This window comes from Alnus glutinosa, chromosome 11 (genome assembly GCF_958979055.1).
Source record: "Alnus glutinosa chromosome 11, dhAlnGlut1.1, whole genome shotgun sequence".
Classification (NCBI taxonomy): Eukaryota; Viridiplantae; Streptophyta; class Magnoliopsida; order Fagales; family Betulaceae; genus Alnus; species Alnus glutinosa.
In genome coordinates this window covers 3,542,886-3,570,501 of record NC_084896.1, presented here as the reverse complement: position 1 = coordinate 3,570,501, position 27,616 = coordinate 3,542,886, and the positions used below count along the sequence as shown (strand labels likewise).

The window sequence follows — 27,616 nt, the reverse complement described above, 5'->3', positions numbered from 1 at the left end:
GACGGCATCCTCTGCAGAAACACCTGCAATAATTGCTGTCACACGACGAGAGGCCCAGTTCCCAAAGCGAACAGCAACTGCGTGTCACAGCTCACACACACTGCATGAAGCAATCATGCTAGCAAACGTCACTGTCCAGTGTATCTATCTACCTCCACCACATCCCCCAGTCACGCCAATCTCACCCCGTCACAGTCAATCCAAACTCCACGCGTGGCACTCGCACCTATACATCAACTCCTCCGTACAACACCTACGCAAAGCCAAGGCCGGACACACATCGATCGTCACCAACACCAAGAGTCGCATTCTCTTCGCTGAAGTCGACACTCGCGGTGACCATTGGCGATGGTCAGGCACTAGGCATGAGTCGCATGATTGCCCCACCTGCCGGTCGCCCTCCACCGATATTATATTTCATGGGATTTGTTTTGTTTGAGTACTGGGCCCACGTAGTATAGGACGGGGGTGAGGTTGTTTCTTTCACCGTTTGATTCCTGGAGGCGTTCTAATCTCATCTGCGTGACTAATTCTGAGGTGGGTTGCTCTGATCTTTATGTGGTTTGTGGAAGATTTATGAATGAACATGCTATGCTTGCACGCATTTTTTTTTCCCAGTTGTTTTTGTTTGGATTGGCAGAAATTCGTGCTTGTTTCGATCTTAAGGATCATTTTTATTCTTCTGTTTTGATTGTTGATTTTGAAGTTGTTTAAAGATGTCATGGGGCAAGTTCTTGCTGTTTTAACCGTTCGTTCGTTTGCTTGCTGAATGTATAATAAGATGTGTGGCTTTACCCTTTGTCCGGTTGCTGAGAAAACTATCCAGATGACAAGACAATCAAATTTTTGAATCTTGTACTCATATTTGTTTGGATTTCAGAAAGTGGGAAACCTATCTAAACTAAGACATGTGATTGTAATAACAGGTTCAATTTAGAGATTCGTACGCATTTCCTGGACACTATTAGAGTACTGATATAAATGGATCCTTGTTTTTGTTTTGTTTTTTTAATATATATTTTGCAATTGAAACTAGAAATTGGTGGCCTTTGAGCTGTTCCTGTTGTATAATCAGTTCAAAAGGGCTGGTTCTACCATGTCTCAATTGCCATTTATGTTCATAACAGAGTTGAATGCACTTTTTTGTAATTAACTTTCTGCTAATTTTTAAACTGCAGGGTGTTAAACGCTAAACTCACCATAGTGCCTCCATTTATTTACATTTTTGAGATCTTTGAAAATGTCTGTGCCTAATGCGGAGCCGTCTCAGAATGGAGATATAAGATCTATTGATACCTCATGCGCTTTTAGTGCAATCGAAGAATGTGATTTCTCAAGGTTATTAAACAGGTCAAGGCCTCTGAATATGGAGAGACAGAGATCATGTGATGAAAGGTCGCTCCATGAATTATCTATTGCGTTGTCCCCGCAGCCCCCATCCAGAACTGCTGAGTACTCTTCCCGAATGATTGACCATATGGAATATTCGTTTTCGCCAGGTAGAAGGTCAGGGTTTAATACCCCAAGGTCGCATATTGCCTGTGAGCCACATCCAATGGTTGCTGAAGCTTGGGAAGCTTTGAGACGGTCGTTGGTGCATTTCCGTGGCCAGCCAGTTGGGACAATTGCTGCATTGGATAATTCTGAAGAAGAGCTTAACTATGATCAGGTGAATAATCTTTATCCCTTTAGCCCTTTTACATAAGTCAATATAAAAAGTGGTGCTAATTGTTGCTAACTCAATGTTCTTAGCCTTAAACACAAGCTATGAAGCAGTGCTACTTGTGATTGTAGGAGAGAAACTAAAGATTCACTAGTTTAAGTCATCTTTTTTACTTACCTATCTACTTTTTGTTTAATCTTTTGGTTATATTATCATCAGGGAGGCCAGAGTATACCTACACTCAAAACCCCACATATATGGATACTTATGGATGCTGTTTCAATAAAAATTTGATGCTTCATGATGCATCACATAGGGTCTTGATAGTTGATACTTCTTCACATGCCAACTATTGTAAGCCATTGTATTATATCCAGTTTATTTATCTACTTAATCCATGTTCCAATATTATTATGTTTTCATTTAATTGTAATGTCTCTATGAATGTCATTTCCCTTGGAGCTTGGACAAGTTAAAGGGCTTGCAATATCGTAATTCATCATTTGCAGGTGTTTTCCCCTTTACTTTTCTTTCTTTTTTGGGAGTGGGTGTGGATTCCAATATATAGAGGATTCTGACCTATTAATGGTCTTATCGAACTGTAAATGCCTTTGGATTAATGAAATTTGGAAATCTGTTAACTACGTGCTGCCTGTTGGTATTTGTGTCTAATGTGTGTTCCTTTAGTTAATTTTATCATGTGCAATCCTTCTTTCATTTATGCTTCTCTTCAGTGCATACTGTTATGAATTCGTGGCTAGCTACAAAGGGTTTTAATGTCTGAAGAATGGTAACATTGGTCGTAACTTTCTTAATCTGTCTAGGTGTTTGTGAGAGACTTTGTCCCAAGTGCATTGGCTTTTCTGATGAATGGGGAACCTGAAATAGTGAAAAATTTTCTTTTAAAGACTCTTCGTCTTCAGTCATGGGAGAAAAAGATTGATAGATTCCAGCTAGGAGAAGGAGTAATGCCTGCTAGTTTCAAAGTACTACATGATCCTGTCAGGAACAGTGAAACTTTAATGGCAGATTTTGGTGAGAGTGCAATTGGAAGAGTTGCTCCAGTTGATTCTGGATTCTGGTGGATTATATTGCTTAGGGCATACACAAAATCTACAGGAGACGCTTCCTTGGCTGAATTGCCTGAATGCCAGAAGGGTATGCGCTTAATTCTGAGTTTATGTCTTTCTGAGGGATTTGACACTTTCCCGACTCTTCTCTGTGCTGATGGATGCTGTATGATTGATCGCAGAATGGTGAGTTCTCAAAGTTTATGTTTATGCTCTTTAACAATCAGCAAAAGACCAGAACTGAAGCATGCCAAACTTGTATGACCTTTCTTGCTTCTGTCATGGAAATCCATCAAATATTTGAATTTGTTACTGGAAAAAAGATTATGATCCTAAGCTTCAAAGTGTACAATGTTTGAAAGGGCAAAGAAAACTGCAGTATCTTTCATACACTTTTCCGTTAATTCAGTAGTGCTTATCTCTCACCTGTAGTGCTTTTAGTGAATTGCCGAGCACCCTTTATCAATCTTGATGCTCAGTTTCATTACTAAAGGAACAGGAACTTTGAATCTTACAAAATTTGCTTCAAACCCAACTTTTTCATCTCTACAAAATGCCTTCTTGTGCATAATTCAATGAGCATTGGCAGTTATCTTACTGATTGAGCATGATAGTGCACACATGTGGGCCAAGTTAAGGCATGAGCAGCCAGATAACTAGCTTACCGTGTACATGCCAACCTGTGATGACTGTTTTAGATTTTTTTTTTTCCCTCTATAAATGGTGAAAATGAATTAATATAGCCAACGACCATACTGTGGGGCTTATGACTTTGTTGGGTTGAGCACGAATTTGAGTGTTCTACGATTTTGAGAAATTAATATGCCCTATAAACAACAAAATTAGTCTTTTTGGTCAAGAAAACAGATAATGGACCAACTGTATTGTGGAGTTTCTAGCAATTGACACCATAAATAAACTTTTGTTTCAGGTTTTCTTGATGTTCATTAGTATGTATAATGTATTGTTCCTCTTTCTCTTTAGAATGACATGTAGTGCTAATAACTGTTTTATCCTTAACCAATCAGTCAGCTTCCTTTATTTCACTTTGTTATTGATTATGCATGTTTCCAGGGTGTTTATGGATATCCTATTGAAATTCAAGCACTTTTCTTTATGGCTTTAAGATGCGCTTTGCTTTTACTTAAGCAAGATGATGAAGGGAAGGAGGTTGTAGAACGAATAGTTAAACGCCTTCATGCCTTAAGCTTTCACATGAGAAGTTATTATTGGCTAGACTTGAAGCAGCTTAATGACATATATCGATATAAAACAGAAGAATACTCGCACACGGCGGTCAACAAGTTTAATGTAATACCTGATTCTCTTCCAGAATGGATTTTTGATTTTATGCCAACTCGTGGTGGTTACTTCATTGGGAATGTCAGTCCCGCCAGAATGGATTTCCGTTGGTTTTGCATGGGCAATTGCATTGCAATTCTATCATCCTTGGCAACCCCTGAACAGTCCATCGCAATTATGGATCTTATAGAATCACGATGGGAGGAATTGGTTGGAGAAATGCCACTAAAAGTTTGTTATCCAGCAATAGAAAGCCATGAATGGCGGATTGTAACAGGATGTGACCCAAAAAATACAAGATGGAGTTACCACAATGGTGGATCTTGGCCAGGTATGCTTTTGCATTGTAATTTACCTCTGCACAAATTCATGACATGACTCAAACTGCAAACTGCAAATTATTGAAATGATGCGAGTAAAGCTCTGTCTGAATACTTTGAAAGTTGTTCATGATTCTGCCCTCACAAAATATCTGGAAAAAAAAAAAAAAGAAATAAAATTTTCAACTCATCTGACCAGAATTTGCAGTTTTCTAAGCCCAACAGTCTTAAGTCTACCAGTGCTTGTAGTTCATGAAATGTCCATTCCTTGTGAACTTCAGGAGAAAAAACTTAGTAGTATATCTCATAGATCCGTTCTTTTAGTTCTTGCAATGGATTGGGAATTGCTCTATTATTTCATTTATGCTTATACAACCTGAATATTCCACATACATACATTCTCATGATTTTCAACATGATAAGCCAGGAACAGTATCTAGCTCTTTGAAATGATCAGATTGGAAACTCTAAGTGATATATTTTTACCCCTTTTTTTAGTTTTATTGAATTTTCCTGCTGAGAGTTTTTCCTCTAGATGATACTTTTGGTTGTCAAATGTGTACAGTGCTTTTATGGCTCCTCACTGCCGCATGTATCAAGACCGGACGCCCTCAGATTGCAAGACGTGCCATTGAACTTGCTGAAACCAGGTTGCTAAAAGACTACTGGCCTGAATATTATGACGGAAAGCTTGGTCGATACATTGGGAAGCAGGCCCGTAAATTCCAAACTTGGTCGATTGCTGGTTACTTGGTTGCGAAGATGATGCTTGAAGATCCATCTCATCTGGGCATGATATCACTCGAGGAAGACAAACAGATGAAGCCCCTACTCAGAAGATCAAATTCATGGGCTTTCTGATGCTATTTATCTTCTTTTTCTACTTACCCACCTATGGCCTGTTCTATAACGATGGAAGGACAGGGCTAATTGAAGCTTTCCACCTTTTCCTTTTAACTCCCAGGTTCCCTCTAATAAGACATTTGTAGTATGTAGTATGTGTTCTTTCTTTTGCTTATCTAAACTGACATGATACATTTGTTCTTTCTTCTCCATCCCTCTCTCTCTCTCTCTCTCTCTCTCTCTCTCTCTCTCTCTTGTGGACATTATGTAGTTGCAATTTGCAACTAAATGGTTAGAAAAATAAGCGCATGGAAATCTTCTGACAATTTTTTTTTTTTCTCAAAATAAAGTCAAGATGCCCTTTAGAGATCCTAAATCAGAAATAAAGCTTCTTTGATTGGATTCTTCAAGTAAATCCGCTTTTACACAAAGAATTCATGCACTGGTCCTAGAATGATTAACCTTTTTCCTGTGTTTAAACCACTGTTTGTTGACTTATGCATTCATCTTTATGTTTTGGACCTTTTGGCCTTTTTCCATGACATAGGCCCGTTAAGTGACTCACCTTTACCGGTTTCATGTGCATATTATATTTTCTTTGCTTCATTAAATAATGGCATGCCATTAGTTGCCTAGTCTCCACCAAAAAATGGCATGCTATTAAGAGTTCGTTTGGCATTGAGATTTTGCAGGCTAAAAGTACGTATTTAAACAAACTTGTTTTGAAACCGAAAAACCAAACGGACCCTAAAATTTTCCATTAACCAACCTACCTGCACATCCCCTTCATAGTAAAGCATACTTTTGATCATTCTTCTAGATGGAGGAAAATATTATCCGGGGAGTAATTGCCACCAAATTGATCTTGATTAGGAACAAGAAAAGGAAAATGATTCAAAAATATATATATTTTATATAAAAAATTGCAGTGCTTGGGGGCATTTGCCTTTATCTACACGCTTGATGAGATGTGAACATTTTGCTGATGGCCCTTGACTGGGGACAAAAGAATTTCTCATCATACTGCAAATGGTGATTTTTAGGGCGTGTTTTTTTTTATTGGCATTTAGTTGAATATATAATATAATCATCTAAATATCTATTGTAATGACATTTACAAGTAATTCTAGACAAAGGATATGAATATAACGTTTAAAATTACTCGATATTTACACATATCATGATATATGAAAGTTATGCTGTGGGAAGTTCTTATGAAATTATACTTAATTTATTCACAGCCTTTTTCTTAAAAAATTAAATTTGTAATCCAATAAAAAATAGAATTAAAGAGGGGAAAAAATAAAAATAGATGATCTTGTGTTTACTTTTCTAAATTTTCTTTAAAATCACGAGAAAAAAAAAAAGAAAAAAAAAAGTATGTTGAATTGGATATGTTTGAACATGTGTATATTGCTTCCTGACGACTCATATATATGATTGAATCTTTACTTACAAAGGATAGTTTTAATAAAGATAAAAAGTACAAATAGATTTACTTTTTCAAATACAGAAACATATTAGATAAGTCATAAATTCCATCTTCTCTTTTTAAATGAGATAGAGAATAATTATTTTGTTGTAGTTAATTGTATACATAGTATCAAGTAATTTAAAATTTTATAACATAATAGGAAAATAGTTTTGTTTTTTTTTTTGAAGAGAGAAGAAAAAAAAAAAAGTAAATATTTTAGAGTAATGCTCAAAATTATTTTTTTATTCTATAATTATTTTACAATGTTGTTGTTCTAATCGACTCTGGAATCAGTTCTTGTTAAGAAAAAGAAATCCTAATAATTAATTTGATATTAATCAATATTCTATATTTTGGCAAGTGCAATACGGTAAAAAGGGATTAGGATCTTTTACAATTTATTTAAAATTGAAGATTCTCAAATTATGTGAATTTAGGTCGTTTCAAGTATTGAACGTCATAAAAAATGTTATTTTTGTCAAATTTTTATACTTTATGTTGTATAAAAGTTTTGAATAAAAAATTGTCTTTTGGTTTAATAAAGAATGTGCTTCTTACATGTTTAACGGATACATGTCACCCTTATATATGGATTGTATGAAATTTTTTATAAACCAGTTTGTAGAAAATTTATGTCCTATATTTAATATGTAGTATTTTTGTGTTATTCGATGTAAAAAATGACCTGAATTTATATAATTTGAGAATTTTTCTCAAAATTGATCTATAATTAGAGGATCCTAATCTAATCAGATAATAAAAGACTACCAAAACACGTCACACAGGCCAACCACATTCCTTCCACTAATCGAATCGGCAAATAGTACTACCAAGGTCAGCTCTCCTGCCTGTCCTCCACAGTCCAAACCCACTTCTTTAACAACTTTCCCTCACTTTCTCGCCCGCACTTTCCCGGAAAATCAAAACAACCCCAAGAACAAACGACATAGACACATCTAGGCGAAACGCTCATGAGGGCACAGAGAAAGTCGATCCACGCGGTCTCGACATGGGTGCGGAAACAACCGCCGAAGGTGAAGGCCTTCCTGGCCGTTGTCTCGGGCATGGCGGCGCTGGTTCTGCTCCGATTCATCGTCCACGACCACGACAACCTGTTCGTCGCCGCCGAGGCTGTTCACTCAATTGGAATATCCGTGCTCATCTACAAGCTCATGAAGGAGAGGACTTGCGCTGGTAAAGTTTCGAACTTTTTTTTTTTAATTTTTTATGGAGGTTTGGGAAATTTTGTTTGTTTTGGTTTGTTTGATTGGTAAGAATTTGTGGGAAATTTGGGTTTTTAATTTTGGGTAGAAGTGGGTATTTGATATTGCAAGTTTGTTTTTTTTTTTCTTTCCTTGAATTAGTTATTTTCAGGTATGATTTATAGGCAATTTTACAAGCTTGATAGGTTGGTTTTTTCGATTCTTGCGATTGCTTATTTCTGTTATGTGAATTGGGTTTAATGTTTTTGTTTTTGTTCTTTCATAACTTCGCCGATTAAGTTGAGAGCCCCAAATTTATTTCTTATTTGTTTAGTTATTGGACTGTGGTTTTGATTGTATGTTTCCGGTTTCAATTGATCAGAAGTTTTAGATGAAAAAGGGAATTTCTTTCCTATTTTTCTTGTTAATTACGTTGATGGCTGAGTTGAGCAAAGTTGGATTCTTTTCAACTCAATTTATCACGGAAGACGAGCTTGATGGCCCGCTCTGGAGATCTATGGAATGTCAACCAAGCTAAGCTCAAGTTTATGTTTTGAAGTTCTAGTTGAGCTTGAGTCAAGCTCGAGCTTTAGTATTCCCATTGGCCCAAACTCCAGCGGCCTGATATTCATTCTGAAAACATGGCTTGTTTGTGCACTAACAAGACATTTGAGAACGTTGTCATTTGCTTTACATAATATTCTATTCGGTGCTTCAAAGTAGATGTGGTGAGTAGTTTTTCATAAGAAGAAAGTTGAACCTTTTTTTCGTTGTGTTCAATAATAGTTGGCATACCGATGGAAAAAGCAAAAGTAAAAAGCTTTATAGCATTTTACAAGTCAAAGTAATGGTTCAATTTATTTCAAACTATGTGCTAGCTAAAGCCTACCTGTGTTACAAAGCATAAAAGAATTTTGATGTGGATGAAATGCTGAACATATAGTCAGTAGAGTTGAATATCAAATACTTACTATGCTTTGATGGGCTATCCATTTACCCATCTGATGGATGGGGAATAGAATTGTGACTGCTACCAAAGTTAATGGGCCATATATATATATATATATATCTTTGGTCGCTTTTGTGCTTTTATTGCCCACCTATCGGATGGCTAACAAATTAGTATTTTCATGCTTCTAATTTTTTTTCCGTTTCTGTTATATTTGGCTCTAATGTTATAGCTATAGCTGAATAAAAAGATCTGATGACCCTTTCCATATTAAGTGGACTTGAAGGAAAAGTATTTTTTTATAAACAGTAATTTTCATTTTAGATGGTCTCACCATGCTATGGAACTGCAATTGGTACAAAGTTTGGCAATAAACAGATCTGATTATGTAACTAATCTTTATCTTTCTTTTGTAAAAGAAATATTCTTGAACATGAGACGAAAGAAAAACAAATTTTACTGTGATCTTAATGTATCTATTATTTGTTTTGGTGACTTGGGGTTTATATGTGTAATGAATCAAGGAAAATTTCTAGCCACATCTGCTCTATCATCCTAAAATGACTAGTTAATTTGGAGCTTTTTTAGAATTACTTCTAAAGCCTAGTTTCATTTAGTAAGTAAGCAATGTATGACTTAGTACACATGAGTGTCTTTATAAACCGACCACTCTATGTGGGCTACTTATATTCCCAATATGGTATCGGGGTGTTACAAACTCCTTCCTTAAACTCTTGACGTTCTCGTCAGGACCACGTCATGTGGTGCTGACAGTACCACATGATATTACTAGGTGGCTTTGATACCATTTGTAATGACCCAAGGAAAATCGCTAGCCACATTTGCGTTATCACCCTAAAAAGACTAGTCAAGTTGGAGCTTTTCTAGAATCACTTATTGTAATGACCAAGGGAAAAATGCTAGCCACATTTGCTTTATCATCCCAAAAGGATGAGTCAATTTGGAGCTTTCCTAGAATTTCTTATAAACCACAGTTTTACCTAGTAACTAAGCAATATGGGACTTAGCACTCATGGTTTATAAAAAGTGGGCTACTCCTCATATTTCCAATATGGGATAGGGGTGTTACACTTATAAAGCCCAATTTTACCTAGTAAGTAAGCAATGTGGGACTTAGCACCCATGAATGTCTCTTTATAAATCACTCACTCTCTATGTGAGCAACTCACCTTTCTAATATGGAATTGGGATGTTACAATATGGTTGGTAGACTGGAGTCTCATAAGGAAATCCCCCCCTCCCCCTTCTTTACCCGAAGCCAAAGTTAGGCTCATGGTTTTGTCGGGTGGGGAGTTAGACATATTCTTATACGAATTATTTCTATCTTTGCTCAATTTGGTTTATTTTTTGATAACGTATGTTGCAAAGTGCTTCATGAATTACTGGAGTTTACAGTTGTGGGTCCTATTTGTTTATGCTTGACTTAAGGCAATAACTTGCCCCAGAGTTTCATCCCAATTTCTTGAACATATGAGTTTACAACTATTTCAATTTTCATAAAGAGGCATGCGGCCTAAAATTAAATCAAGTGCTGAGACACTTGAAGGTTTTGATTGTATTGCTAAGACTTTGCCCTATCATTTCCATAAAAAGGGTACTTCATGCTGTATGCATATATCTTGCATGACATATCTAATTATCTGTGTTATACACGTGGGGTTCTGAAACTTAAAAGGTATGGGACTTATAAATGTTAATTGGAAAATGAGTAATGCTAGAAGTAGGACTTTTGTCCCCCTTTTATCCCCCAAAGGTGATGTGGCTTTTAAAATTATCATTAGATTTAGGATCATCACTATTTAATTTTGATCCAATGGTGATTTTAAAAACACTTCACCTTTGGGGGGATAAAAGGGAGACAAAAGCCCTACTTCTAGCATTACTCTTGGAAAATATAGGAAAAGAAAATGACTAATTTCAAATTTTAAAGTTTTTATTTTTTGGGGCCCTAGGAAACAAATCTCACTATCCAGAAGGGCCTAAAGCAATCATTTTGCTTCCAAGAATCTTTTCTTTTTTCTTAAATCCTTTTTGTATTTTGCTGAGCACTGAGGAGAGTGCTAAGGTGCCCTTGGGTTGAATTCAAATATAATCCCACCAGAAGAGAAGTCCGAAGTCCTATATTGTAGTGGTTGTCCTTTCGAGTGCTTCCTTCCATACTTTTTTGAGAAGCCTTGAGGTCAACTCATTTCTTTTAGTTATAATTACCTTTTGGCTGTGTGTTAAAAATGGTATGATGAATACTCTTTTTGGATATGCATATATAATCTGATATTAGCAGTTTATCTTTTAGTTTGTGAATACAATACAACGTGTACGATCCGTCTTCCCTGTGACACTGGTGGAACCTTATTATGTCTGAAATATTAATTAATACTTGTGTTTCAAATCCATGAAGATGAAGACTATAGTTACTAATGGAGCTTAATATTGAGAGTTTTGTCTTTATTACTTTTCTGGTTGTTTTAGTACTTCTACTTGGATTATATGGTATGAATGAAGATTTATCACTTCTACATGACTTTAATGTACCAAAGTATAATACTTTATAGGAATTGAGTATCAGAAAGTTTAACTGATGCCGCAAATCTGTTATATGTCTGTTTTCAGTGCCTTATGATATCCACTATTTCTGATAGTCCTTTCAATGGTTTGCAGGACTATCGCTCAAATCCCAGGAATTAACAGCTATTTTTTTAGCTGTTAGGCTGTACTGCAGTTTTGTTATGGAATATGATATACACACCCTACTTGATTTAGCTACATTTGTGACAACCCTGTGGGTTATTTATATGATCCGTTTTAAATTAAAGTCTAGTTACATGGAGGACAAAGACAATTTTGCGATATATTATGTGGTGAGTTTTCCATCATTTACGCTATTTTATTTTTAAGTTGTATCTGTGAAGCACTGATCCTAGATTTTTATGGGTTGAGTTTGACTCCCATGAGCTCTACTGTTTTTTGATATTTCCTTAGATATGGTTAAAATTTGTAACAGTCTCGGTATGTACATAAAGCAAGAATATGACAGTGAAAATTTGATAATGTACTTGTGAGTGTATACTTATTTCATCTGCTTGTGAAAGTTGAATGATTTTGTAATAAGATCGTAAGACATTTTCCAGAAGCATGCTTATAGGGGAAATTTGCTTGATTTCCTGATACACTGGGGCCTAAACCTTGGGGATGTGGTAATATTTCTATGAAATTATTCCAACAAATGTATTCCCCCTGGATCCAGGAATAGCAAAATTGACAAAATGTCCTTGTCCGTTCCTGATACACTGATGATATTTTTTCTGGAATTCATTCCATCCTCCTTGAATTCTTTAAATATTCTGCTTATGCTTGAATAAATATTTTTATTATTATGCCTCATATAGTCCTTGGTAGTGCTTGTACTGGAGGCACTGAAAGAAGGGGGAAAAGTACTTTTTGGGTTTCTCTTGAGCTTTCTGAGCTGTCAAGAACTCCGTCCTTTTTATTTCTTTTTTTGGCTGGCAATATCAATTTTGTTAATAGCATGTGTGATTTACCATGCACTACTGCAGCTTTTTTGAATTCACATTTTAAATTCTGGACTGCCATTTGAGTCCCAAGAAGTTTCGATATAATAGATATGATGAAAAAAAATTCAGTGAGAAGTGGCCCTTCTGTTTTGTTTTCCATGTTATGCTGGATTTGTGTTCTATGCTAATTGATGCTGCCCAACCAGGGATTTGAGAAAAGGCCTGGGGAAGGCCCAAAATCCTTCTCATAGACTATTTTTTTCTAGTTTTTACAAGGTCATTGCTTGAAATGGAACCAAGTGGTGTTGGTTCATTTACATCCTGCTGTTAAATTCTCTTCGTGTAGAATTCACCCTGTTTTTTGGTTGTGCTTTTTGTTGATGTTCAAGAGTTGTACAACGGAGCATGATTATATCTGTTTTATGCAGTTTGCTTTATTTATTCAGTGCTATGTGCTGATGGCACAACTCTGAAAGCTCTTCTTTTTTCATCCTTTTTGTACTTCAATAAGCAATTTGTCTTCAATTGAAATAAATTAAAATATTGCTTCCTTGGGACTCGAGAGAAGCAAGTTGGGTCAGTTGAAAATTTACCTTCCTTCATGCCTAACTTGATGCACGTTTCTGGAACACTACGTATGTTTTTTTGTTTTTCTTCTTCTAAAAGTAATATCCTTGTTTTTTTAATTTGGATGCAGGCGGTACCCTGTGCTGCGTTAGCTTTGTTTATTCACCCATCAACTTCTCACCATGTAGTGAACAGGATCTTATGGGCATTCTGTGTATATCTGGAAGCTGTTTCAGTACTACCCCAGTTGCGGGTAATGCAGAATACAAAGGTACAAGTTTTTATGAGATTTTTTCATAGGAACAGATATTATAGCTTTAAGCTTTCCTCTATAATGTAATATCTTATTTTTGTTCTTTCAGATTGTTGAACCATTCACTGCTCACTATGTATTTGCTCTAGGCGTGGCGAGGTTCTTGAGCTGTGCCCATTGGGTTCTCCAGGTTTGATCTTGCAAAGTTGAATGTATTGCAATGTGATGGGGGGGTTTGTTAGAAGTATTCTTTGGTGATTTTCAATGAGACACAAACACACACACACACACACAAACACATACATAGACATTTGGTGAACTATTTATTATGATATAGTGGGCCAACAAAATACCGTTATTCTTCCAAGAATTCCTGTATTAGAGCACCAAGCTATAGCACTATTACAAGGCTATATGGTTAACATTGGCCATTCTCTTATTAATCAATGTCTACAAAGAAAAACTTTATTTGTTGGAGAGGATTTAATAAAGGTGTCAAATTGTGCCGGCTGTAATTGGATTTATAATCTGCCATGCTTTGTTTCTATTGCTTTCAACAGGTTTTAGATAGTCGTGGACACTTGCTGGTTGCCCTGGGTTATGGATTATGGCCTTCTATGGTTCTTATCTCAGAAATTGTCCAGACTTTCATCTTAGCAGATTTCTGTTACTATTATGTCAAAAGGTTGGTTTGTTTACTTCTCTTTATTCATTTCTCCCCCAAATGATCGCATGCGATGCTTTACGTTAAAAGATTATTCTCCCAAATTATTAATCTCGTAAACTTTTATCTCTGTTTTGCAGTGTTTTTGGTGGCCAGCTTGTCCTCCGTCTTCCCTCTGGAGTGGTGTGACAGGGGATCCTCCTCTTGGTCCATGTTCAGTGAGTGCAGTGCCATCCAAAAATTTAACTTAACCAGACAATCTGGCTGATTATCCAAAATTTAGTTCTGCTTTTTGCTCTCCCTCTGTCATGACTATTTAGTCAAGTGGGTTGTTTGTAAAGATGGGGGATGCAGAAAGCTTTGATATTTATATACTAAACATGATTTTCATTGTTGATTTATGTTTCTGTGTCAATTTTAATATCTTGCTCATATGGAGTTTGTCAGAGTGGCAGTTCCCACTTCCAATTATGTGTTCAAGCTATATAATGAATGCTTAGTTGCTGATGCTGAACCTGGTGTTACTGTGCTTTGTCAAGGCTAAGCTGACAATTTTGGATACGATTCGCGAATTCGACACGAATTCAACAGAAAATTAGCGAGTTAGAGTTGGTGTTATCTTTTAATTAAATGGGTCGAGTTAGGATTGACTTATATAGTTTTATATTTAAGTTTCGACGCGATACGAATTTGATACGAGAACACGAATTGTCTCCTCCAAGACTCTAAATGGCATAAACTTTTACAACATCAACCCATTTGGCATCAATCTCTCTTTCTTTTGTCACTTTTTCCTCCACTGGGTGACATAGTATCTCTTGTTGTCTACTCTCATCCCTACAACTTCAATCTTTGCCCTTTACAAAAGTGCTTATTGGTAATAGGGGGGGTGGGTTTGGAAGAGCCAAAAGATTTTTCTAATGTATCATTTTTGGGGCCAATGAAATTCTGAAGTATAGGAAGAAGTCCTGTCAAATAGAAATTTTTTCTTTTGACCATCTTTTGAATGTTAATACGATATATAAGAACCACTACTATAAATAGTATTACACCCTTAGATCATACGATTTTTGAATCCCCCTGACCAAATCCACTGCATCAAGCTTTCTAAGGGAATTGTTGTTTGAGCTACAACTCCTTGCAAATCTCAAAGAAATTTCTTATGAAAGCCAAACTTGAGGATTAATTTCATTTCTTTTTAGGGTATTATTCCAATAGGAGCTTCTAGTTTTAGATTTTAGTAAGAAACTACATTAACAGACCTTAATCAGCCGGATAAAACAAACCAATAAATTTTGTATTGTTAGACAGTGAGGTTCCTTGCTAGAATTCCCTCAAAGGTGATCCCAGGTCCAAAAGCTAGAATCATGCCCCATTCACTGTCTCCTTTGTTTTCCTTCTTAATCACCAGGCTCTCTTCTATCATGTACTCCAGCACATACACAATGGTGTTACTGCTAGCATTACCATAATCCATAAGAGCTCTTCTACTTGCATTTAGCTTCTCCGGTGACAACTCGAGTCGCTTTTCGATCCGATTCAAGATTGCCGGCCCACCTGGATGGACTGCCCAAAACATCTTATTGTAGTCCTTGTCAGGAAATCCAACAATTAACTTCTTACAGAATCCTTCAATGTTATCTTCAATTATCTGGGGAAGTTCCCTTGCTAGCGTGAAGCCAATCCCCTCCTCCGTCAACCTTCCGTCGATAGTCTTCTCGGTGTTGGGCAGGAAGTTCTGGATTGCTGTATGCAGCTCAAAGAGAGGCTGTTCTTTGCCTAAAATCGGGTCTGAGCCAATTATCATGGCCCCAGCACCATCCCCAAATAGTGCAACACCAACTAGATCATATGGTCTCTCTACACTTGGCGGTTTGTACCTGTTAGAATATTAATTAAGCAATTAAATTAATTATTTTCTATCAAATTTTTGAAATAAATGGTGATTTAACAGTACCCAATAATAGTAGTTTCAGAAGTTGCAAGCAAAATTCGGCTCCCAGGATTGTTCTCAGCAATGTCTTTTGCAACGCGTAGGCCGGAAACACCTCCGGAGCAGCCCATGAAGTAGAGCAAGACCCTTTGAGTCTCGGGATTGAGTCCAAGCCCTTTTGCTAGAAAAAGGTCGCCACCAGGTAGCCGAGCTTCACTTGATGAGACATAGACTAAGTGGGTTATATCTGAAACAAGCCTGCCCCAATTCTTGATGCAAGCTTGTGAAGCTTCAATAGCCATCCGTGTCACAGCGTTATTACATATATCTAGCCTTTGCTTTACAGTGGGTGAGCCTTCAACAGCAAGCTCCGGGTACTTCTTCAGGATCTCTTCTGACATGACTACATACCTTGTTTTAACTGTCGTTGTCTTGCCTGTAAATTGCCATAAAGAAATATAATGACAATTAGGATAGCTGATGAGCTATTTTTGACGAGTTTGGCTTGCCTCTAGTGAAAAAATCACGAGATTTTTTGTGCAAAAATAAACAGTGGAAATTGCAAGATTGGGAGAGAATTCCAGTTATATTTCATTGGAGACAATTTTCATCGCTTATTTTTGCGCAGGAGGATCTTCAATAATTTTTTCCCCAGAGGAAAGCTATACACATTTTTGACACTCGGTGGTATGCTATATTATGCATATGCATGGCATTATTTATGAAGTAGTATAAGGTTTTGTGATTAGGCTGGCCATGATCATTCAATTGGGTATGCTTTTTATAACGAAGATCATATATATTAAGAGTCTGTTTGACTTTGTGATTTAAAACAAAATCGTGAAAAAAAAAATGTATCGTTTGAGCTTGTGTTTTTAAAAAGTTGTGGTTTTAAAACACAAATTTTTCTACGTTTTCAAATCAGAGGTAAGAGGTGGTTTATAAAAAAACCCATGATTTTTTAAAGGCCAAATTAGAGATTTTATCAAATGCATAACTGCGTTATCAAAAGTAGTGTTTTCAAATCGCACATTTTGAAATCGCGACTTTTTAAATCACAAGTTTTGAAACCACAAATCCAAATGGACTTGTCTTTTACTACACATTTATACTACACAATGACAACAAATAAAAAGAGTAAAGTTATTGGTGTTACAGAGTCGAGTAAGCTTCTGTTTGAGGACTGGATCATCACAGTTGGTGTCTCTGAAATACCCATCAACGAGATAATCCTGCATAACAAGCTGGTGGGGGAAGGCCTTGCCAAGAGCCAAGATTGTAGCTTTGCCGGGGCTGGCCACCTTTGTGGAACCTTCTTGTGCAATAACACCCTCAATTTCCATGTCTTCCTTGGCTCCTCCAAAGGAGATGTTGATAAATATGGTAGCAGAAATGGTTGTAAGAGAAACCCTTTACCTTGCAGTGAAGCAAGCACCGGACTACCCAAATATATACAGTTGAACTGCATGATTAAAGCATCTAAACAAATTCAAAGAAGACCAATTCGTTAACATACCACAGAACCATTTTTATATATGATGATAACTGTTAATCACAATTTCAGAAAAGGGCAAGACATGAAGTATGCCACTACTTATACATTTGAGTAATCGATTAGTTGAGGGGCAAGGCATTCATGTAGGTCATGTTTAGAGGTGTTGGTAGAGGTTTGGTGTAGGGCTTGGCATGCACAACTTCAGCACCATTAGCAGCCTGTTTACCTCAAACTACGGGTGATAATTGGTGATCGCGTGTCGGGTTTGAATCATGTCGAGATTTGAGTATAAAACTATATAGGACAATCATAATTCGACCCATTTAATTAAATAGGTCAGACCCCTCAACCCTAACATACTAATTTCATGTTGAGTTTGTGTCGAGTTCACGAGTCATGTTAAAAATTACAAGCCTTAAATATCACTTGTCAAGTTTGAATCGTGTCGAGACATTAATATAAGATTATATAAGTTAATCTTAATCCGACTCATTTAATTAAACCGTCCAACCCTTCAATTCTAATCCTCTAATTTTGTATCGAGTTCATAAGTCATATCAAAAAATTGTTAAACCTACCTCAAACTGACATACACAAGTGACAAGTGAGCCCTACGAGAATAGGTATAACTGAAGAATTTTGAATCCAAAATCTGTTTAGCCCAAGAAGAAAATTCCATAAATCTCTTTTCTAACTTCAGGCTCAAACCTCAAATATATATATATATATATATATATATAGTCTCAGACCATGGGTCCCTAGGATTGAAGGAAGTGACCTGCGAATTTGTGCACAATACCAAACCCTATGCTCACATCATGGGCCCATAACAGACTCGTGGCTAAAACCATTGTTATTTGTGATATAAAATTAAACTTCATTTTCCCAAAATCATTTCCTTATTGCATGAACAGTCTCTTAACTACAAATGCACAGGAAAAGCACCAATTAGACAAGGATTAGGTGTAAACACTGCTTTATAGAATACACAAGCAATGCAATTCAGTTGGAATACGTGAATGTACAAACAATTGAAACTCATCAAATTGTCATCAGGTAATTAAAAATCTCAAACATATGCCTACTAACACTATGACCTATTGCTTTTTTGCATTTAAAATCACACATTTCTGATCAAATCTGGTATGTTATGAACTGGCGTCTTCGATGTAGTGTTACATATAGCTCCAGAGAGATCAAGAACTGAGGATAGCTGGTATCAAAGTTCTGAGAGGCATTTTCCATTGATAAAATCAATTACTTGAGTGACTGCCTGATCAAGTGCAGCAGTCACAGCTGCCAAATTCTGCAAGAATTCCTCTGCAGTTGGTTTCTCACCATCCACTATATCAGTCACAGCTTTTACAAATATCGCAGGAACTTTCAGAAGATCGGCTACATAGGCAACAGCGGCTCCCTGAAAACCCAAAAATCAAAGCAAAAACACCTTAGTACTCTGATTGTCATAATGACAGGTCCCATAAAAATTAAGAAAAAGAAAAAGTTCCATGCAATTTGTCTTGTATCATCCATGCTGCCAACAAGCATGTCTAGCTCGCACACTCTTAATGACCTTAAAAATCACCCCTCATGCATCAGAAAAATTACCTAAAGCCTAATGAAAAAGGACTTGATGGTTTTGTAAGCACATGCAAGGATTAAGAATCAAAAGGTTCCCTTTTTCTTTTCCATGTGTAGTTCTATTTAAATCATGTTAGGCAGCAAAATAAACACAATCACTGCCAACAGTCATTGAAGATGATAGTTATTCCAAAGGAAATTCTTAAGTCTAAAGAGCCCAAAAGTACACAAACGGGAGCATGAAATCATTTTCTTTGACAATTTAAGTAGTTTCCCTCCTAAGCCACTCCTCGACCAAACATGTGCTCCACAGAGATAGCAACTAATACAACGAAGTAAGAAATCTGATGGGCATATGTTCAGTGGCAATGCCCACAAGGATAACAAAATAATGCCGTCTAAGAGGCAGACAGACACATACACAGAGACACACAAGCTAATGGGGATTGAATTTACGTGAACTGTTATTTTAGTCTATGCAATTCCTTAAGGTTTGGAAGGACTTCAATTCTAGGGTCTATCCCCTAATGGTGTTTGAAAACTTGCTTGACATCCATGTGTTGGGCATATGCTACTTGGCAATTATAGCAGGGCACAAGGATTTGGATGTTTTGTATTCCAAGCATGAAAGGAGGGGGCAACGCAACAAGTAATTCCCTGACCTATTGCCTCCAAAACCACAAAAGAGAATAGTGTAGGATACAAGAACCTGGAACCATTGATCCTACGCCTAACACGGAAATTCAAGTTTCTTGAATATCACAGTCCAGAGATTATCATGCATCTAATTAGTGCCTTTTATAACATCAGTCATATCATCATGCAATAAGGCCAAAGTATCTATTCTATCGAGGAAAAGTTAATGAACATCAAACTCTGCATGGGTGAGTAAGGATATCTCACCTAATTTACCAACAAGATCATTCAGAATGACAATTCTAAAAGGTTACCTCCATGTCTTTAATTGTAGCTTCATTCGCAGTAATTGATGCTTCATCTTGTGAGGACATATCTAGAGAATCACCGGTAGACAACTTCCCAACCTGAAACATGCAGAAAGGGGTTTGTAGACGGTAAAGATCTTATGTCTTATCAAGATAAAACAATATGAAAAACAAACCATCATTTTAGATTATAATGAGAATCTCTAGCATAAACTATATATGCAAGCATATGCACATGAATACACACACATATAGACGCACACAAACACGCAGACACACTTGGTTGTGGAGCATCCATGCAACAAAATCAATGACCTCATTGGTTGTAGATGTTAAGGTGAATGTGCACCTTGGTAGTGCATTTCTAAAGGCATAACGGTTCCAGCTCAAACCTAATATAAACATTCTACGCAGGAGAAATTCATTGTTTTCAAGTTAAAGATTACCAACTAAGCAATATACACAAATGTCTTGCCCCCCCCCCCCCCCTCCCGGCGATGTAGGACGAAAGCACTTTGAGAAGAAAGCTTTGAGAAAGAGGGGGAGAAGCCGGGAGAGAGAAGAGAATGAAGCCAAAGAAAGAGGGGAAGAAGTTCGGAAGAGAAACCAGAGAGAGAAGAAGCCAGAAAAAGCCTAGAAAGAGAGAAAAGAAAGCCTTAGAAAGAAGGAAGAGAGAGAGAGAAGAAAAAGGGGGGGGGGGGGGGGGGGGCAACGCCTAATTTGCCAACAGTTTAGAAAGCTTTGAGAAAGAGGGGGAGAAGCTGGGAGAGAGAAGAGAATGAAGCCAAAGAAAGAGGGGAAGAAGTTCGGAAGAGAAACTAGAGAGAGAAGAATCCAGAAAAAGCCTACAAAGAGAGAAAGAAAGCCTTAGAAAGAAGGAAGAGAGAGAGAGAAGAAAAAAGGGGGGGGGGGGGGGGGGGGGGCAACGCCCAATTTGTCAACAGTTTTATTCCATCTCAAAAGTGCCTTTCATTGGACTACAAAACATGTTTGAATAGACCTCGACTAAAAACCCTAGGGCAACGCCCATTTATTACTTACCTAACATAGTTTTATTTTCTTGCCTAACATAGCCTAAAGCAACGCCCATTTATTGAATTACCAAAATAAATAAATCATAAAATAAAACATAAATTAATACACCGAATTAAAAAACCTAAATAAAATTAAAGGCTGAAGTATTCCACATCACACCCCCCCCCCCCCCCCCCCCAAAAAAAAAAAAAAAGGAAATCATAAATGACTTTATGCACTAAGACATTAGGTACATTTTTTTTTTCTCCCTTTTTAAGCTTATTTGTAAACATGAGAGAGAACATGCACATCAGTTGTCATGACCTAAGGAAAGCGCTAACCACACCTGCGGTTTACTTCAAAAGGATTAGTCAATGTTATAATTGAAGCTTTTGAAACCACTTATAAATCCCAGTCTTATCTAGTAAAGAACCAATGTGGAACTTAACATTCATGCAACACTTTCACAACCTACCCACTCAATGTGGGACTTATTTATGGGATGTTACATTAGTAACTTTAAGCTCGTGAACATAAAGATATTATAATGTTTGGAAAAAGAAAATCATGTATCCCCCTTCCAAAATCTCTTTACTGCCAAAAATTACAGATCCATAGCTTCCAAACACCACATAAAACAATTACTCATGTTCCACAATGGTCTTAGTTATAAGTTTTATTTGTAGAAAAACCTTCTCTTTTTTTTTTTTCTCAAATTGTTAAACCTCTAAAAATAATTTGTCCTCCTCTTTATTCCTCACTTCAAATGGTTATTTTTCTTTAAAAGGTTAAAGCATTAGTACTAAAGGGTAATTCTGGAAGAACATATAAAAAAATGAGTTGTCAAGACAACTTCTCCTTACACAGTGCGTTTGTTTTCAAAGAAGACACTCTTTAGGGGGATAAAGTATGAACTTTCTCCACATATTGCTTCCACTGAACTCCAAGACTAATATTAAGAGTGCAACAAGTCCAAGTAACCCAAGAGACATAATAAACAGAGCAAGGCAAGTCCATAAACAGAGGTTGAAAGAGCAACCATCTGAAAGGTAGGCAATAGTCTTGGAGCCACGTATTCAGAAAACAGTGTATTGGCATCAGTTCTAGGAATAATTGATCAATTTTTCTTGAAGACATTACACATATATATGACTAATAGTTAAACAGATGCATAATTTGGATCTTTAGATTAGTGCTAAGTGCTAACATGTTAGGAATAACAAAATCAACTTCAAGACAAGTCTACCTGTTGGCCAATGCCACAAGCAGTATTCATATACTTTTCAAGTAACAATAATCTAACAACACAATCTATTGAATCTCTTACCTTATTTTCACGAATAATTATGTCAGGTTTAAACAACCCATTTCATGCGCGTGGGCGTGTGTGTGCATATATAATCAATAGCTTGGTCCCCTTGGCTTATTCCATAGGATAAACCAAACCCCTCCCCATAGGCATGACTGTTTATTTTTATTTTTAGTTACTTCTTTTCACTTGTCCCGGATCATAGTTTAACTTTTTATAATGAAAACATATGTGTAATTCAGGATGACTGTAACCAACTAGCCGTCAAGCAAGTAATGAAGGGTTTGAGATGTTCAATAACAAGTCTAAGCATTTCACTAGATGGTAATCACCTTTAGGTTAAGCTCCTTAACAAGATTGGGAGTTGAGAAGGCCTGGCGTAAACCAACGCCATACAGATCAAAAACCTGCAGAATACATTTAAGGCAAATTAAACTTAAGTGCAAAAGTAAGTATTCACAGAAAGAAAAAAAGTGCTTAATTAGATTACATGTCAAGCAAATCAATGGAATAAACTGACCAGTTACGTGCCAAGCAAATGACTAGAATAAGATCATCAAGTAATAGTACTATAGCATATGGATTGATAAACATGTAAGCCACTGTTTGTTTCCCTACTAAACACGAGAAGAACAAATATGATAAATTAAGGTAAACTTACAGGTATAGGTATTCTTCTGTCATGGAAAGCACAATCAGATGCAAGAAACACATCACCAACGCCTGCACCTTTAGCCTGAGAATCCAAGAATTATTTATAAATTCAAACAGAAACACAAATATTTCATGCTTCATACACAAACATGTGTGTTGTGTGTCCCATTTCCACAACAGTCCATTTGTGATATCATGATTTGTGAAATGAAATAAAGAAGGCTTATAACATTTAGTGCATTTTCCCATGGAGAACGCCCCTCTTCAATAGTAGGAAGTGTAACAACCAACCTTTAAACAATGAACACAAAAGTGAACTTTCCGTGTAGCAAGACAATCACTTAAAGCAAAAAAACAAGTAAATAAAAGTATATTACCCGAAGATGATTTCAGACCTAGAAACAAGAAAGAAAGAAAGAAAGAAAGAAAGAAAAAAAGCAATCAAAATAATCTTGGCACAAAAAGCATACCTTAAAGGCACCGGCAGTGCCCGCATTTATTATTAGGTCTGGCTTTAATGCTTGGATCGATGCATAGGTAACAAGAGATGCCGACACTGTGCCTACACTATCAACCCCTGACAAGAAGAGGTTTATGGTTTTAAGGATCAGTACCAGAAAAATGAATGAATACAGCCGCTTCCATAAGTTAGTTTGGTGGACCAAAACTCCGGATCCATGTTAATGTCACAAGTCAACAATGGGCACTTCACACCATAAAGGTGCCCATGTAAGAGAGACTTGAACTAAGCACACTTCCTAGGCAAGCTGAATTGGGTCAATTAGGTGGGCTAATTCAACTGGGATTCAGTTGCATCAGTTACCAGAAGAGATACAGTTGCATCAGAGGAGCTTAAGTTTTGAATATTTGTGAGTAAATGGACCAGACTGAAAGTAGGTGGCTCTCTTAACAAGGGCTACCCCACCCACATGAATCTAAACTAAACTAATCTACCCAAAGCATAGCAATATTTTTGAAGAGTAAATATTGTATAGCTTGTGCCAAGTAAAAACAAATAGTCCTACACAACAGCTTAAATCTGAATTTTATTTTTATTATACATTGGTTACAAATGTCAGTGTATTAAGGGTAACAAGGTAAGAGACAGTAGTTCCATAAGGATTTAGTGTCCAGTCATTAAGTTAGGCCTTTTCCCTATGTCTTGGTAGAATAATTTGTAAGAGGTGATGAAAAATCATTTTCTTTTTTAGTGGTAAGTTACACACGCCCGATAGGACTTGAATCCATAACCTCACCCTCCACCTTGCAATAAAGGGAGGAAGCACCATTTGAGCTAAAGCTCATTGGCAAGAGGAGGTGAAAAATCATTGAAGCCATATTTACAAAATAGCCATAACAGATGATCATTTCTTTTCAAAAAAAAGTTAAGAAAACATAATGTAAAAAACAGACACATAAACACCTGTAGAGAGAGACACACAGAAGAATCATGTACTTACCTAGAGCTAAATCTTTTCCTGGCCAGATCAAATTGATGTTAAGATCCTTGTAAACACCATGATACCGGATCCAAGGAACCCCTTTTGGAAACCTGCACCATTACACATTGACAATCAAACATAAACCCCAATAATCAAGATATATCGCACTCATGTTGGACACCAGAAGAATTTAAAGCTCTACTGGACAAAGTACCCAATAATAACGACCGATTGTCCACAAAACACACCATTTACACAAATTAAAACAAAGCTAAAAGTTAAGATATTATCAACACCAACTACTGAAACCCACTAAGCATGTCAATCTTACTTTGATCCACCTTGATAGACACAGAAATTGCTTTCAGCAAATGCTAACTACATCCCAAATCCACAATCAATGGATTGAATTGAGCTAGTAAAAAGAAAGTCCATTACGTTAGAAATAAACCAAAAAATAAAATGTCTATTTCTTTTCTTGTTCTTCCTTTCTTTCTTCTACAATAACCCATTATTGGAAACGCATTCAATAGCTTTGTGGATTAAGGCAACGAAAAAATCTCGAATTTGTGATCTTAAACACTAATCAGTGAGTCTGCCCTGAAATCCAAACCAAATAAATATACAAACATTCAAAACACAGAGAGAAACGACAAACTCATCCCCTTCCCCCTTCCCCCTACCCTTGGGGTAAAAAATTACTTACATAAAATAAAAATAAAAATAAAAAACAGAGAGAAGCGACAAACTCACACTGAGTCGAGGTCCTCTGTAAGCTGGAACTTGTTCACCAAAGGAAGCGCCTCCGTCTGCATAGCTGGTGCTCCAAAATCAACATTAAAAACACACCCAGAAACAACCAAATCCCAAATAATTCATACACACACACACACACACACACATATACGCCTATTTATGAAAAGAGAGAATATTGAGTACCGATGATGATGACGATGGTGGAAATGGGCCGGTTTTGAACGACGGCGTCGTCCGATTTGTCGCCGTCAGGAGCCATGACCGCCGTTCCTGTATCTCTCCGGAATACGTGCTTGGTCCAATTTTCTTGAAAACGTAAGGAGAGAAAATTGGAGAATTTTTTACTAGTTCGTTAGTTTTGTTTGCGCTGCGGCCAATAAAGAGCTGACAGGTTGAAAGCGATGCAATGCCCAGAGATCAGGCTCAAAACCTTCGACTCCGTATTACCCGCTCGATTGTTTCTGCGTAGGACCAAAGTATCAGTGAATTTCTTTTCTCTTTTTTTTTTTTTTTTTTTTTTTTTTCATAATATCATATATCAATTTTTGTCATTAATATTATGAAATAATTTTGTAATTAAAATGAAGTTTATAGTATTATTCTAAAATAAATTTCCTAGGATAAACCTACCTCCGACAAGAAGCGACCCAACTCACGAAAAGTGGGGTCCAAACATATTCTGGAGCAAAATATACCATGTGCGCGTGCCGCAGGTTTCAAAATGTTTCATGGGGACAATGGGCCTAGGAAGCAGAGACATGATATCCTCTTTGAAGTTTGAGCACACATTAAAATTTGAGGTTATCTGGGTGAAAAAGGATGATAAGGGATTGGTTGAAGACTTTGACTATGATCTAGATATTTAGAGGATCGAGGTCTCTTCAGTTTCCAATCTTCAGCCCTTCATTCAAAATGAAAGGTCTGGATTGAGTTAGAAAATGGGCCGCGGGAGATTAAAGGTTAGAGTTTTCTCCAATTATTTGTTCGAATTCTTTTAAATTGAAATAAATAATTTGAGAGAATCGTAAACTAAGATTACGAGGGGAAAGGTTTTCGCGATGTTAGACTGTAAAAAGGTGAAACTAAAAGGAAATGCTCTCTAGGTTGTGTAAATATAAGAGACGTATTAGTCATATCTGCGTGATCACTTAAAAAAGACTGATTAATTTGGAATTTTTCTAAAATTCATTATAAAGTCCAGTTTTACATCGTAAATAAGTAATGTGAGACTTCATACTTATAACTATTTTTATAAACAACTCACTCTATGTTGGCTACTTATAATTTTCCTAACATGAGATAGAAGTGTTAATAAGCAATGTGCTCCAAGACATTACAATAGATCCGATTGTTGCTGAAGCCACATTGGCGCTAAGAGATGCTGTATTTGCTAAGAAATTGCCTTTACCGCTTGAAGTTTTTAACCGAGCCATTTTGCCTTTATTTATTGTCTTGTGCAGCCCGTAGAAAGGCCTGAATCATTTTTGAATCCATTGCCTACTATTTCTTCTCATATTTGTATTGCCTTTTTCATTTGGGTTTTGTTGTTGGGGAGTCACCCCGTTTCGTTTATATTTTTTTTCCTGTAACCCTTATCTCATTATTGAAAAAAAAAAAAGAAAAAAAAAAAAAAGGGAATGTCCTCCCGGTTGTGTAGGCATGGCCTAAAAAAGCAATAACTAGTGTAGATATGACTATTTGATCGAGGATGCCAGACTTATAATGAATAGTCTGTAGAGTTAGAGGGTGATGTATGTCAAGAGAGAGACAAATGAAGTAGCTGATAGGCTAGTGAAGGAATCGCCTTCTCTTATGAAGAAACATGTCAATATGAAGGATTTTTATTTTTTTATTTTTTTCTAGATATTCAAGTTTTGTCTTAGTAATGATAGTTTGTGTGATTGAATTAAAATAAAATAAAGAGGAGTGCAAGCAATAGATAAATTTTTAAGTTTATAATTTTTAACAAATTATAATTTTTTTTATTAAGAGTTACACGTGTTATCATTCTATTGGTATTGACTTGGCACATTAATAAAATTCGTCAAATGTTTTGATAGAATTTGGACTAAATTGTTATTTTGGTCTAACCTAAGGACTTCTAAATTATTTTTTATACAACAAAAAGTAATTTCTAATTTAGGTCAACAAACCGATTTTACATTAATTCCTAAAAAAAGCTATAACATTTGGGGTTTTCCCACATTCTGCAAGGTTGCCAAAGACCGGATCCTATCGGACTGTCAAACATCCACAAACTGTTCACATACAGTACTCCAGCTCAGGGCTAGCACAGCTCCGCCCGACGAGATGGGTTCTATACCATGAGTTGGTACTCACGAACAAGGAATATATGAGACCATTGTCCTAAAGCCGGAGTGGTAGGTGAAAATAACCCCACACTATTACTAGCTTAAGGATGGTGATTAGATTGTTTCAGACTGTTTGGATCTTCTTGTGTGTGTATATATATATAGGGGTGAAAATGTAGGCGGATAGTAACCACATGCATATGCCCCTAATTGTTATCTACACATGTAGATACGGATGCGGTTAGTAAAAATCAATATACGTATATACAGATGCCGATTCCCTTTATATATAATATATATTTTATATATATTTAATTAAATTCACTAAAACGACGT

At 36.5% G+C, this 27,616-nt stretch overlaps 4 protein-coding genes across 4 annotated transcripts; 2 read left to right on the top strand and 2 right to left on the bottom strand.

Annotated features, from left to right (window-relative positions):
- Window positions 1–137: 137 nt before the first annotated feature.
- On the top strand, window positions 138–5,410 carry LOC133881730 (probable alkaline/neutral invertase B). Its single transcript, XM_062320743.1, has 5 exons — window positions 138–537; window positions 1,179–1,669; window positions 2,488–2,919; window positions 3,808–4,366; window positions 4,921–5,410. Exons 2-5 carry the CDS (start codon window positions 1,241–1,243, stop codon window positions 5,214–5,216), a joined length of 1,716 nt encoding a protein of 571 aa, XP_062176727.1. The 5' UTR covers window positions 138–537; window positions 1,179–1,240; the 3' UTR covers window positions 5,217–5,410.
- Window positions 5,411–7,458: 2,048 nt separating this feature from the next.
- LOC133882251 (uncharacterized) lies at window positions 7,459–14,272 on the top strand. The gene is made up of 6 exons (XM_062321376.1): window positions 7,459–7,866; window positions 11,503–11,702; window positions 13,054–13,194; window positions 13,286–13,366; window positions 13,737–13,861; window positions 13,981–14,272. Exons 1-6 carry the CDS (start codon window positions 7,644–7,646, stop codon window positions 14,027–14,029), a joined length of 819 nt encoding a protein of 272 aa, XP_062177360.1. The 5' UTR covers window positions 7,459–7,643; the 3' UTR covers window positions 14,030–14,272.
- Window positions 14,273–15,045: 773 nt separating this feature from the next.
- LOC133882353 (type III polyketide synthase B) lies at window positions 15,046–16,189 on the bottom strand. The gene is made up of 2 exons (XM_062321502.1): window positions 15,798–16,189; window positions 15,046–15,720 (listed from the first exon to the last, which is right to left on the bottom strand). The coding sequence occupies exons 1-2, from the start codon at window positions 16,172–16,174 to the stop codon at window positions 15,144–15,146; spliced, it is 954 nt and encodes a 317-aa protein (XP_062177486.1). The 5' UTR covers window positions 16,175–16,189; the 3' UTR covers window positions 15,046–15,143.
- A 2,038-nt stretch (window positions 16,190–18,227) lies between these two features.
- Window positions 18,228–25,447, bottom strand: LOC133882354 (5'-methylthioadenosine nucleosidase-like). Its single transcript, XM_062321503.1, has 8 exons — window positions 25,152–25,447; window positions 24,966–25,029; window positions 24,231–24,322; window positions 23,241–23,347; window positions 22,778–22,852; window positions 22,449–22,523; window positions 19,800–19,892; window positions 18,228–18,685 (listed from the first exon to the last, which is right to left on the bottom strand). The coding sequence occupies exons 1-8, from the start codon at window positions 25,225–25,227 to the stop codon at window positions 18,488–18,490; spliced, it is 780 nt and encodes a 259-aa protein (XP_062177487.1). The 5' UTR covers window positions 25,228–25,447; the 3' UTR covers window positions 18,228–18,487.
- Between the last annotated feature and the right edge of the window lie 2,169 nt (window positions 25,448–27,616).